This window comes from Amblyomma americanum, chromosome 9 (assembly GCF_052857255.1).
Source record: "Amblyomma americanum isolate KBUSLIRL-KWMA chromosome 9, ASM5285725v1, whole genome shotgun sequence".
NCBI classification, from domain to species: Eukaryota; Metazoa; Arthropoda; class Arachnida; order Ixodida; family Ixodidae; genus Amblyomma; species Amblyomma americanum.
In genome coordinates this window covers 111392525-111406475 of record NC_135505.1, presented here as the reverse complement: position 1 = coordinate 111406475, position 13951 = coordinate 111392525, and the positions used below count along the sequence as shown (strand labels likewise).

General features: G+C 46.1%; 1 protein-coding gene across 1 annotated transcript in view; it reads left to right on the top strand.

The window, feature by feature from the left end:
• The window catches only part of LOC144104079 (wee1-like protein kinase 2), a 35655-nt gene extending 24132 nt beyond the window's left edge, over positions 1–11523 (top strand). Inside the window, exons 3-9 of the mRNA XM_077636874.1 lie at positions 568–865; positions 2171–2317; positions 3923–4030; positions 4919–5064; positions 6447–6554; positions 6876–7021; positions 10592–11523. Coding sequence (XP_077493000.1) covers positions 568–865; positions 2171–2317; positions 3923–4030; positions 4919–5064; positions 6447–6554; positions 6876–7021; positions 10592–10766 — 1128 coding nt within the window. The 3' untranslated portion in view covers positions 10767–11523. The remainder of the gene's footprint in view (positions 1–567; positions 866–2170; positions 2318–3922; positions 4031–4918; positions 5065–6446; positions 6555–6875; positions 7022–10591) is intronic.
• The last annotated feature ends 2428 nt before the right edge of the window (positions 11524–13951 follow it).

Below are 13951 nucleotides of genomic sequence, written 5' to 3'. Positions count from 1 at the left end.
GCCACGACAAGGGTGCTAACAGCCGTGCCAAAAGAAGCGTTTTCCAACTGTTTCCAAGTCCTCAAGAAGTGTTGGAAACTGTGTATAGACTGCAAGGGAGACTTTTTCAAAGGGGTGCTTCATAAATGATTTGAATGTTAAATGCACCTTTTTTTAATGGACTGTCTTTGAACTTTACAGACAAAGGTTGTAATTATTTATTAACATAAGTGGCTGCCAATGGTGGGACACTGGAGATCTGTGAAAAAACTGACTGCACAGTGTACCATCAGATGAGAATGCGAGCTAAAGGTAAACATGCAGAACGCACAACTGATAATTCAAAATAGAATGCAGTGTATGAAAAACACATTCAGATTTACAAGCACATCGTCATTACCCATAACCTACAGAATAACATTTGCGACTACAATGAAGAAATGACAAGTGGTCGAAAGTTTGGCTGCTAAATGATGCCATAGGTCGAAGGAAGGTCTGTTGGAATGTGTAGTGCACGCGGATTCCCCAGGGATGTCGAAAGCAGCCACTCAAATCTGTGTGTCCAATTTTTTTGTGTTATCCCCGCAGACGCAGCGCATCACTCGGATGGAGCCCGGTCAGTCGCGCTACGAGTCCGAGTTCCTCGAGCTATCCCAGGTTGGCAGCGGGGAGTTCGGCAGTGTGTACAAGTGTCTCCACCGACTGGACGGATGCGTGTACGCCATCAAGAAGTCGCGCAAGCCCATGCGGGGCACACAGGACGAGAAGACCGCGCTCAACGAGGTCTACGCACACGCGGTGCTGGGCCAGCACCCGCACGTCGTCCGCTACTACTCAGCCTGGGCTGAGAATGACCACATGATCATCCAAAATGAGTTTTGCAATGGTGAGTGGTATGGAGGCAAAACGCTAAGGTGCCCATGTGCTGTGCGATGTCAGTGCACGTTAAAGATCCCCACGTGGTCGAAATTATGCCGGAGCCCTCCAATACGGCACCTCTTTCTTCCTCTCTTCTTTCACTCCCTCCTTTATCCCTTCCCTTATGGCGCTTAAGGTGTCCAACGATATATGAGACAGATACTGCGCCAGTTCCTTTCCCCAAAAAAACCAATTATAATTATATAATGGTCAGTGGGTGGGTTGTGGTTAGGCAACTCGGCATGCAAGATTTACAGCGCAAAGGGGAACAAGGACAGGTGGCGTGCATTCCAGTTAGAGGAAACACCGAGGGCAGTTCTAGTTCGGGTTGTTCAGGAGAGCTGATTGCTTGTTTCGTGGTGATCCGGTTGATGTTGGTTTGGCAGCAAAGGGCACAGTTTTGGCTGAGAAAATGGGTTAGGAAAAAAAACAAGGGCAGTGAATTTAGCATGGTTGGCCAAATGCAAAGGAGGTGTGCTAGCACGTTTTAGCCATTGTTTTGCTGGGTATGGCAAGATTATGGCAATGCACGTGCAATATGAGCATTCATGGTACGGCCACTTCCACACGAGACTTGATTCGCATATTGATGGCCAAAGCTGCCCTTGCATCATAAAAATTTAGCATCATCATCATTGCATTATGGTATGAATTATACATGTCCATAACCAAATGCAATGCAAATGTCTTTCCTCCACCGCGGTGGCTCAGTGGTTATGGCGCTCATCTGCTGACCCAAAAGACGCGGGTTTGATCCCGGCCGCGGTGGTGAAATTTCGATGGAGGCGAAATTCTAGAGGCCCGTGTACTGTGCGATGTCAGTGCACGTTAAAGAATCCCAGGCGGTCGAAATTTCCGGAGCCCTTCACTACGGCGTCTCTCGCAGCCTGAGTTGCCTTGGGATGCTAATCCCTCGATAAACCATAAACCAAATGTCTTTCCAAAGTTAGGTGTTGTGCTGGAAGGTGCCACCTGCCAGAGGCTTAAGACAAACAAAATCTACAAAATCTGAGATTGGGAGTCTGAGTGCAAGCGCACTAAAATGGAGATCTTTTCACACCATTTTTATTAAAACTCGTGACATCGGCACCAAAGAAACACTCGGTGATTACTGCTCGGAAGTGAATTGTTGTGTAGCTTAGCCTGAGAGATTCGTAACAAAAAGCGGTGCATGCGTCATCTGGTATTTGAGTTCTCGCTCTTCTCTGCCACTGCATATCCTGCGATGCAGTCCTGACGAGCAGCGCGTGTTGTGTGGTTGGTTTCTTTGCAGAAGGCAGCCTGGCTGACGCGATTGAGCGCAATGGCCGTGAGGGCAAGCACTTTGCGGAGCCCGAGCTGCGCCGGATCCTCCTGCACGTGGCCGAAGGACTACGCTATATTCACTCCCAGAACCTGGTTCACATGGACATCAAGCCGGGTGAGGGAACCAAGGAAGCCTTGCATTGGGTCTTGAGGCAGTGGCAGTCTCACTCTATCCGTGATGTGTAGTGTGTTCAATCCTTTCATAGCCATCAGCCTTTGCCACGACTAGCTTTACAGCAGCACGTCTCTGCAGCTAATATTTTGTCTTGTCTTCAGTGGCGGGAATGCTGCGCGAACTGTGCCAACGTGCGCCATTGCATTAAACCTGCTACAAATTTGAGGGTGATGAAATTGCGCCAAGGTTGTGCCAAAATACTGTTCCAGCAACCAAGAGGCACAGACAATGTGAAGAGGCTGTGGCTGCTGTGCAGTGTGTACAGCTACTACTGCTGGCATGACTGTGCTTCCTTCTCGTGATATATAACAAGAAAGATGACGCATGGAATCAAACCTTGTCCAGTTTCGCAGCAAAGGCTCATGCCAATAAAGAAATTTCTTTTAAGGGGCTGAACTAGTGGTAAATTTGGCTCCTGACAGATATATGGAGCTTTTGTGCAGCAGCGTTGCATGTCCCATAAGGTCAGCGTAAGACACCAAGAAACTTTTTGGACGTGTTTTAGGTGATGAATAGCTCAATTTCGCAGACTCCACTTGCTCTCCCCAGCTGTTACAGCACCGTCAATATCTGAGCTTACGATGTGTTTGTGCAGTAGACCAAATTAACTCGAAACTTCAGCATAGAGAGTTGCTTCGTATAAATAGGAGTTTTAACTAAACTGAGCCACTTCCAGTGATGGGGCGGCGTCCTCTTAAGATTTTGCAAGTGGCGACCACATTATGCATTTGTGATCTCGAGCTTGCGTCATTGCTGGACATCTTCCGCCGCACAAACTTCAATTATATATTACGGTGTGGGGAATTCCGAACCAAGTCGCTTCATTGCAAACACTTGAAGATGAAGTGGTGAAGCGCGTGGTAAGCACACAGCTATGCCGAATACATCAGCGGAGGAATTTAGTGGTGCTCCTTGAGACGAGGACCATGCATGGGCGATAAAACACTGGCGCGAGAGTTGCAGCCATGATGGGCTGCAAGAACCATGCCATGGCGATGGTGTGGTTGCACTCTTGCTGCGGCGTCGTAACCTTAACAAAGCAAAGTGGCTGTACCCATCCTAGAACGGTCATTGTGACCGCGGTGGCCTCTTTATTCATCCGGCTTTCCGCAACAGATTTCCTACAATCTGAGCATATTTTGGAGTGCTGGGAAGTACCTTGTGAAGCTGTTTTTATAACTGCCAAACAATCTAGATTTCATGAATAGCAGCTGGCCACAATGTGCACTGTTGCAGCTCGCCATTGTTGGCTTTTTTGTTGTGTGGGTGAAAGTTTGTGAGGTGAGCAGTTTGCTAGGTGACTGCTTTGTGCATCATTATTAGTTTCATGCTGTGCCTACCACATGATGATATTGGGATTTTAGTGTGGTGCTGGTGGTTGGCAATAATCAGCTTTATTAGCGAGGTCATCCTGATCAGCGAGAGTAAAGTAACAATTCTTAGCAGAGATGTGACCATTGCACCATGCAGCTGCAGTTCTTTACTTGTGGAGTGTTCTCACTGTTCTTCTTGTTTTTCCCCTCTTTTTCTTTTTGTCATGTGCAGGAAACATTTTCATCTCAAGGGTGCCAGTCTCCATATTTCCAGACAGCTCGGACGATGGTTTCGACTCCGGCTCGGAGGCCCTGACCGAAGAAGTTGTCTACAAGATCGGTGGGTATGATGCCGTGGACTCTTTGCGTGCACCCACCTTTAAGCATAGTGTGTGGGTGGCGAACTTTGCCACCCGCAGTGTTTTCCGTTGAAACAGTGTTGGACTCTGCTTAGCTTCTACTCTTTACCAAACTTTTGAGTTCAGTTTTCACGTGGATGGAAGTGAGTCTGCATGACTACAGTCGGTGAAGTAGCCAACTTGCATGAATACCTCTTACATTACTGCGATTGTTGGCAGTTATAGTAATGCCCATAAAATGGAAAAGAATGTTCAGAGGTGTTCTGTAGTGAAGAACGCAGACACACTTGCAAGTTAGTCACTTTTTCCTGTTTCTTAGCAAAGGAAAAATTTTGTGACCTCGGGCAAAATGAATTGCCTTGCTTCAGTGCTTGCTAGGTTACCTGGCCTGACACTGGGGATAAACTGAATCTGGCCTGTGTCAATACATTACAACATTATAATGACAAAGGGAAGACCCTCAGCGAAAATTGAGCTCATATGTGTTAGAACAGACCAAAAATGAAACGCTGGTTTTACCACCGCTGCGTGCGATGACGGCTTTTTTTTTTTGCATGGATCCCAGGGGCTATGCAACGGCGCCATTCACTTCAAAGTGCAGGCAACTAGCCTTTGGTGAATCAAGTGGTCTGAAATTATTAAATATAGTTTTTTCTATGATAAGTGATTTTCTGGCTGCCGGATAAACTTTAGCATACCCAGAAAAAGTTAAAAGAAGGAGTTTTTAGGGAATACACTTTTTACAATGTATTGCCCTCAGTGTCCCCCCAGAGGACTTGCTTAACCTTTTGGGTCGACTTAATGTGTGGAGTGGAACGAGTTGGCGAATGTTTCGTCATCATGTGCCTTTTGTGTGCATTTGTTCACAGGCGACCTGGGCCATGTGACGTCAACCAAGAACCCCCAGGTGGAAGAGGGCGACTGTCGATACCTGTCCAAGGAAGTGCTCCGCGAGGACTACTCCAGCCTACCCAAGGCGGACATCTTTGCGCTGGGCCTGACCGTTTTTGAAGCTGTGAGTCTGCCCTGCAATTGTCAACTGGGAGTGCTTATTAACCCACTTTCATGGTCCCACCACGTTGCCACAGTGGCTACGCACTCGGCTACTGAGTGGAAGATCCTGGGTTCGATCACGGATGCATTTTGATGGAGATGAAGCACAAAAGGCACCCGTGTAGTGTGCGATGTCTGTGTACATTAAAGGTCCCCTGGTGATCTGAATTATTCTGGAGACTTGCACTCTGGCATCCCTCATAGCCAGAGTCGGTTCAGGACGTTAAACCTTACATACCATACCATATCAGAGTGTTGGCTGGCCAGTCCATACTAGGCTTATTCCTTCTAGTTGTGAGACAAGTCTCTTCATGGCAGCTTATTCCTGCTTTTGCTCCACCGTATATGCTCGGATCATCTGGAAGTATGAGAGAGCTTCCTATAACATCTGCTGAAATCAATTCACACAAACTCACCCCTTTCCACTCAGTGATGACGGTGAATTGCAAAAGGTGTCTGCATGAGCTGCGTGATATTGGTTTGTGGTAAGGAACCCAAGGCGTTCAGAACTGATGTGGAGCTTTTCACTGAGGAGCCCCTTGCGGCACACTGCAACTTCAAGACGTTAAACTACATGAGCAGCCATCTAAATGGCACATCTCTGCAATGATCTTAACGACTTAGGAAGTGAGTGAACAGTTCATTAAATATCTAAAGCAGTTTGGCGACAAGATACAAATTAGCATTTGAATTCACTGTGACAGGTCTGTGGTTTGGTGGCAGCACAAATGGATCTGTGTCCTCTCCATGAAAATGACTGAATGAGGATGCAGGGGTCAGGTGGTAGACCATATTCTGTGGAGGGGAATGAATGTATGGCTGAAGCTTTTCTTCAATGCTGACGACTTACGATACTCATGGTTTGTGACGAACCCCAGCTTGTCACCAGCTGTGTTGCTCTCTGCAGTCTTATTGCCTTTTCGCGCAGGGGCTAAATAATTAAAAATTGGCTGGTTGAGGTTTTGACACCACTCGGAGCATCTCAGTGGACAAGAGTACCAACTTTTTTGTTATGTCTGCATCTGATTTCAAGTTTCAAGGTTCCGTTGCTGCCTGCATTTTCATCATACACTGTGCGCATAACGCACGTCTTTTGCGGTGTTTTTCTGTAGTTCTGCAGCCTGTGTGCCGTTGGAAGTCGGAGAGAGTAAACTTTCCTTAGTTTTGAAGAGGGTATGCCATGAGTGGGCAAGTGTCGGGTATGAAATCGTAAAGGCTATTAGCCTCCCAGGAAGGTTAAGTGAGGACGGCTTGTGCGGAAGACTTGTCATATTCTTTGTCGGTCCAGTGATGCACAAGCTGTAGCAAAACCTGATTGCCTGGCATTTTCTTTCCTATGTGCAGGGTGGTGGTGGTCCCTTGCCCAAGAATGGGGATGATTGGGTGGCGATCCGCAAGGGGAACCTGCCAGAGCTTGACCACTGTTCTCCAGAATTCAATCAACTTCTTCGTGTAAGTAGCTGTTTCATTACACTGTGTGCAGAGCAGGGCTGTATGGTGTTATTCTTTCTAGTGCATCCTCTTCAGCTTTTGCCCTGACTGTTCTTTGCAAAGGAAACTTGCTTTCAAGGGTATTATTTCAAACTGGCCGTACCTAGTCAAAGAAGAACAAACAGTTGAACGTTCAGCAGAGAGCTGAAAAGAATGTGCTAGGAAGTAGGCCTCCACATATGGATCCCGAGTTGATTTCACGTTGGCTTTGCGAATAAACAAGTTCAGTAGGTTGTGCCTACTCTTCACTGATGTTCCCGTGGCCACTGCTTGTTCGTGTAGGAGATGATCCAGAAGCCGGCAGCCAAGCGTCCCTCCGCGACCTCCCTATTGCACCACCCTGTACTGGTCCCCAACGCATGCAAGTCTCGAGCGCAGCTTCGCAGGGAACTCAATGCTGAACGGTTCAAGAACGAGCTTCTCTCCAGGTTGGTGGCTTGTCCTGCACCTCGTTTGCATATCAGAAAGGATGCCTCAAAAACGCCTTTCCGCTGCTTGTCCTAAGAATATCAAATGATGCACCTTTGGATTTCATTACTACATACAGTGGGGCTGCAAATTATCGTGTACAGTGAAGTGAAGCTCGATAGACCAGTCATCCTGCTACCTTGACAACAGATTCTCAGTCGGGTGCTGTGCCTGCAGGAGCCCTTGCCAAGTGTTTTTTTTTACTTTGCATATTCTTCTGGCAATTTATGAGGGCAACCGTTTGAAGATTTGAACTGCTCTAATATAAAAACGGTGGGATGAGTTATGACTTGATCTTAATGGTGCTCTTTCCTATGCGTTTCACGCAAGAGAAGCCAAGCACAATGCCAGGGGACAGCTGGTAGCCGTTGGAAAACCAGGGGTAACTGGCAGCACTGGGAATTAAACCCCCCACGCCTCCCATATCCAGTAAAACCCTGGTAATTTGGATTTCATTGCATTGGAGAAAATGTCTGAATTAAACGAATGTCGAATTATTGAGGGCACCAAAAATATAACGATGTGTTATGCATGAACATAACATTGTCTTGGAAAAGCATGTAATTGTGGACTGCTTCGTGTGAGAAATTTTTGTGATAATAACTATTGCTCATCCAGATGGTGCAGTGCATCACACACTGCAGGATGAATCAATACATGCGTCCTCTACTACACTTAGAAGACGCGGGTTCGATCCCGGCGTGGGCGGTCGAATATCGATGGAGGTGAAATTCCACAGGTCCATGTACTGTGTGATGTCAGAAAACGTTAAAGAACCACAGGCGATCGAAATTTTCGGAGCTCTTCACTACGGTCTCCGTCATAGTCTGAGTCGCTTTGGGGCGTTTAAACCCCATAAACCAAGAACATCGGTGAAAACACAATTGAAACAGCACACAATGAAAATGACGGAGCGCAGCAGATTACAAAAGGATATCCTGTCGTGCCTTCTACACTGATGTGATGATCATAGTGATTAGTACAGTGTCTCTAAATTCTGGTTGGACACCAATGTGGTGGCGAGACTTCTGAGCTGCTCACCATCGTTACCCCACCCTGTCACCCCGTGCACATGTGAGTCCGTCCGAAATCCACGAAGTGCAGCCAAATGCCTTCGAAATAATGAGAATTTCATGTTATAGAATGGTGCATAGTATGTTTGACTGGACCAGGCGGGGTGCCTGAATCCAAATTTCCAAATTGATGGGGATTGAATTATCGAGATTTCGTTTTACAAGTTGGATGTTCGAATCACCAGCCCTGAGCTGCAGTGCAGAAATAGTTGTTTTACGCACTTATACCAAATCTTTAGGACATTAAAAACCACTTCATGCATTATTTGTTATACCAGTGGTGCAGAGGCATTATAATAATGTTTGGCTGTGCCATAGCATGGTTATGAGCTGACTTCTGTACACCGCAGTGGCACCGTTGAGGAAATACTTTGGTTGTAGGAAGCAGCAACAATCAAATCAGCCTTAAGAACTCAACTTCATGGCTGCTGTAGACAGTTAACAAAGCGATTCCTGTGCGCGACTTCCAATAATTGAAGTATGAAGTACGATCAGTGTGCAGTTAGCTATGGTCACTTTCAGTTTGTTCACAATTCAGGCCAGTCGCATGCTGAGCTTTCAAAGTGCCTTTGTGAGAGCTACCATACCAACCCCTTTGCAGTGCTGTCCACAGCAACAGCATCATGTCAAATTCATGTCATTTAAAAAGTCAAATTCTGGTTACAAAAAGCCCACTAACACTGAAAATTTTCAGTGGAGCTTTTATAGAAATGCAGTTTGATGGTTCTCAACCAGTGGAGTGCGCGAGTGGGCACAGGAGTAGAGGCATATAGACCATTTACGATGCTTAGTTCTTCTGTTTGGGACCAGATGGCGCCACAGGCATTCTCGGAACGTTGCACCGTTACGGCTGCCAAAGTTGCCGATGTTTACTCAGTAACGCAGCTGTATGGAAATATCGCGGGTGGCTGCCAAATGTGTTTTTTTATAAAGATGTGGAAAGGCAGAGGATATACATGCTGTGTTGTGGATTTCAGGAATTGTGACAGAGTTAAAACCGAACTGGGCAAGCACGTATTTCCCCTGTTTGCCATGCACCCTTCCCGGTTGGGTGAACGCAACAAATACGTCCGCCAATTCTAGGTAGCCAGTCTAGAAAGAAAGGTTTCGATCTTGGAAAGTCTGCGAGGGTAAGTGCACAACATAGCCGCATGAACAAGTTGTTCCACCGTTGAAACCGGGACGGCATGCTTTCGGTTGCTGTCAGTTGTGTCTGCGTGTGTAGTGAGACCCCATTGCTCATAAGGTATGTGGCCATTAGGAACAGGACCACCCGAAGCCTTATTAGGAACGGAAAAGGATGACTTACGCTCCTACATGCTGCTACTGTAATTATGCAGTGCACAACCGTCTGAGCAGACAAGGCTTATACCGTCAGTCCGTGAATTACATGCAGTCTTGGTGCCACTGTTTAACTTCGCTACGAGAAGCGCGATTTTTGTGGACCATATTTGGAATAAAGCATTTGCCGTACGGCTGTTGCGCTGGGTGGTTGTCCTTTTCTCGTGGTCAACGCGAGACAGTTGCTAAAAGTGACCTCGCAGGCAGACCAGCGCTCACAGTGAAGCGGATTACTTACCACAGTGACCTCGAGCACTTTCGTGTCGGCATATCGAGCGTGGAGCATACCACAAATTAATATGTGAGGCTGAAATAATTGTGAACTTCTTGTAGTATGGATGCATTGCCATGCTCAAGTTAACAATTGAATTGGGAAATCCTTCGTAACGATTGCACGCCAGCTCGTGAGGGCTGCTTGATTCATGGTACTGTTACCATGATAGTTAACATTTGTGCATATATTTCTCTTTGCCGCCTGTGCTTAACAAACCAGTAGAAAATATTTTAGGTTTCCTAAGCACCATTAACAGGTTGTAAACAAATGCTTATGATGTGCATGTGAACGTTTTAGAGCGGTATCTGAATTCATGTACATAATATGACAACAACCTGCACGGCCGCAGAAGTAATTAACCTTGCCTTTTTAGATAATAATAATAAAAACCATTCAGGAAAGTCTTCAGCGGAAGCAAAGACAAGCATTCAGGCGATCCATTCGTTTGTTCGAAGAGGCAGAGTTGGACGGCTGTCCATGACATGGAGCCCGATCACGTTTTCATGCCTCAAGTGATCAAATTGGGTTTCGCACATGTCTTTTGAAGCTTTGGCCAAGCCTTAGTGTCATTTTCCCACTCCTTTACAACCATATCAGCTGGAACGCTGGCTGTCTGAACCGGACAATCAGACGCAGCAGGCGTCCCGACGAGGCACGCACCTTGCAGTCAGAAGGCATTCAATAGTGACGTGATCACGTGAACAAAGATGACGGCCCTCATGGTAGGGTGCTGTAAATAGTCTAATATGCACAGAGCGACTGTTTGAGGGAACAAAACAGCTCATTTTGTTGAAATGTGAAAAAAGCTATGGGCTAACCTCTGTTGACGTGCTTGCTCGCAGGAAACTGGAAGAGGCCTCCATGTGCCTTCAGGCTCTCCCAATCCTTCCTTCGCCCGTGGAGATTAGCAGCAGCAGCAGCAGCAGCATCAATAGCAGCGACCGGGGCAGCAACAGCCGCATCCACCGGCTCATTGGCAAGAAGGCCAACCGGAGCCACAGTGTGACCAACTTTTAAAGTCGATGCTGCCGCTGCGACAGCTGCACCACCCTGTGTCCATTCCACATCTCTGTTTCCTCTCTTCTCCCTCGTTTCACTCATGGCATTCTCCATCCTGCACCACCACCGCCACCACCATTACCACCCGCCACCTCATCGCCATCGTCGTTGGATCCTTTCTGACCTGGTCCGGACTCTCCGGGATTTGTTTCCTTTGTACATGTTCTTTGTGCGTGCGTGTGATTTGCAGGAACCCACCAATTATGGTTAAGTTAATGTTGTATGTCGCCTTGAGACAAACGAGAGGCTGCGGAGTCAGCGGCCGAGGTGCAAGGTGCACTTGGTAGTCAAGACGTGACGAACGTGAAGTTGTTTGTAGTGGCCCTGAAGAAGAGAAATGGGTTCATTTTTTTATTAGTCTATTAAAGATCTCAGTGGTGACACCCATTTCTGATTGTGAAAGGAAAGGGGTTTCTTGTTCCTTGCAGAATTATCTATTTTTATCTTTCCACAGATTATGCAGCACAGAGTTTATATTATCCATTTCTTTTTTGTTTTTATAAGGAGTTATCGTGATGCCGCCAGAAAGCAAGTGCCTTCTTGTGAGAGGATGTTTGTGCCATAAGTTATTTGACGAGTTTATGACCACATGTCTGTTTTTTGTGTAAATAAACAAGAAACTGTGGACTTCTTTTATTGTAGACAACAATTGTATAATATGCTGTTTTAAATCAAGTCATCATAGAGAATAAATTTTATCAACCATTGCTTCCTTTGTGCGTCTTGCTGCTGTCTGCCCAGTTGTGTTTGGGATGCTTTGTTGGCGTACCATTATATCCAGTGAATGCAGTTTCGATACAGTTGAACCTCGTTATAATGAAGTTGAAGGGGCCCGGCGATTACTTCGTTATAGCCCGTATTGACCGAGCTTCCAAGGGGAATCGTCATTCCTTCGTTATATCCATTATTTCGTTATAAACCGTTTCGTTATAACGAGGTTCAAATAGATTGACTGCTCACCTCCTGAGATTTGCAGAATGCAGGGTACATTTCCTATGACATTTGTGACTGCTTGTTGTGAATGCATCTCCTGATATCTATAGACTGACAGCCTACTTCATAAAATGCTGCAATTTGCTGTAGTGCATTTAAAGTTAACCAAAAATTTCCTTTGTAGTGAACACTGGAAAGGTGTCTTCACAGACAAGATGAACAGTTTTGGGTATCTCCTGTAGCCGCAGTGCAAGAAAGAATTTTCCTTCTCACTTCGGCAACTACCAACTGTTGAAAGTTGCAGAGCTCTTCCCACGACAGCCATCTTCCAGCCTCTCATCTAGGAGAGGAGAGTTCATGTTCCTTTCTCCACCATGCAACCTGCCAACCATGGCAGGTCACAGCTGGCACCTGCATGCAAGAACCACCTGGTAAGGTTCCAACACGAAAGCTGTGACCTGCCACTGTTGGCAGGTTGCACAGTGGAGAGAGGAACATGAACTCTACTCTCCTAGTTGAGAGACTGGAAGATGGCTGTCAGGGGAAGAACCTTGCTGCTAACCCTGGCATATCGCAGCTGGCACCTGCCTGCAGGAACCACCTGCCAAGGTGGGAACACTTAAAGGTGGCTGTCACCTGCCATGGTTGCAGGTGGCAAAGTGGAGAGAGGAGCATCACCCTCTCCTCTTCTAGACTCCAAGGAGGCAAGTGTGTGACACCACCAAGTTTTCATCATTGCAATGGGGCTCTCATGCCGTTGCATAGAACAACGTCGGACTAAATCTACCAACAGAGCGAGGTAATTCCACAAGGTGTATGTGCTGATGAATGTCTTAAGAGCAAGCGGCAAAAGTCAAGGAGAAATTATGCGAATCTGCAACCATTGCTTCTGTATCATACACATTACCAGTGGAGTCAATAACAGTGGGACCACAAATGTGCTCAGCAAGATATCAGGGAGAGCACCAGGATTGCTTTAGATAAGATAGCCATTTTGAGGGTAATTATGTTGCAGCTTAGCACATGCAAGTTTTGACAGCTGAAGGGTGACCATTGTGAGTTTTACTTCTAGCTAAATACCGAAGTGTGTCTACGATAATGTAGGAGGGATGCATTTGGGGTATCCTGAAGATGAAGGGCTTGTGTGCAGGTGTTACAAACTGCTCAGAGGAGGGATGTTTGAAAATATGGTACTGATACCTGGGAGGGCCGTGAGTGCAAAGCTGATATAGCACCCCCCACACCCCTCTGTATATGCTGTACATGGAAACTGTGTAACAAAAGCTAGGGCATTGTGATTTGGTCTTTAATTTAGGGGATAGCTGAAGTGAACACAGAAGTGAGTAGATGACCATCTTAATAGCTGACCATGAGCGAGATTCAGAGCAACCAACAGCTATTTGTTTGGGTGGATCCAACAAGCTTGAGCTATATTTCAGCATCATGAAAATAATGGGAAATTTCTCGTTCAATCATGTAAGATGACTATAGTTACACTGTATCAATCCAACAAGTGTCAATACTGAAGGTAGACAAGTGAAATATCTGGCAGTATGGCTGAATGAAGGTTTTGGAAGAAAGGGTGTAGAAAAAAATTCGGGAGGCACTTCGACGATCTAAACTGCGTGAGGCGGAAGCCTTTCCTCGCAACTTTGGCTGCTACTTATTTATTGCTAATTACTAAATCCGGTGTTTTTTTCCCGTCCATTCTGTTTTGTTTTTTTTTCATTGTGCTGTGACGACTTCCGGTGGACATGTCGTCACACCGTTTTTTCGCCAAAATGTTTTGACATTTTTGACCATAATTAATTACTCTACAATGATCAAAGTTGGCTTCTAGGTTTATTTTTCGTCCTCTATTTGATGCAACCATTCTTTTTCTGCAATCTTTATCAGTTCCCGAGTTATTTCACTGTGCTATGACGACTTTCGGTAATTGTGACGTACTACTTTTTCCATGGCTATATCGACGTCCGCGCTATTTCGACGCAATTTTGACATTTTTGGCTATAATTAACTAATTATCCTACAGTCATAAAACTTTGTTTCTAGGTTTATTTTTCTTCCTCTATGATGCAACCACTCTTTTTCTTCTATCTTTATTAGTTCCCGCTAAACGAAGCGTCACGGACGGACAAGACCGTGGCCGCGAGCATGAGCCATTAGAGGCTGCCATTTATGGGGCTACAATAGACAGGAAATTGCGTGCC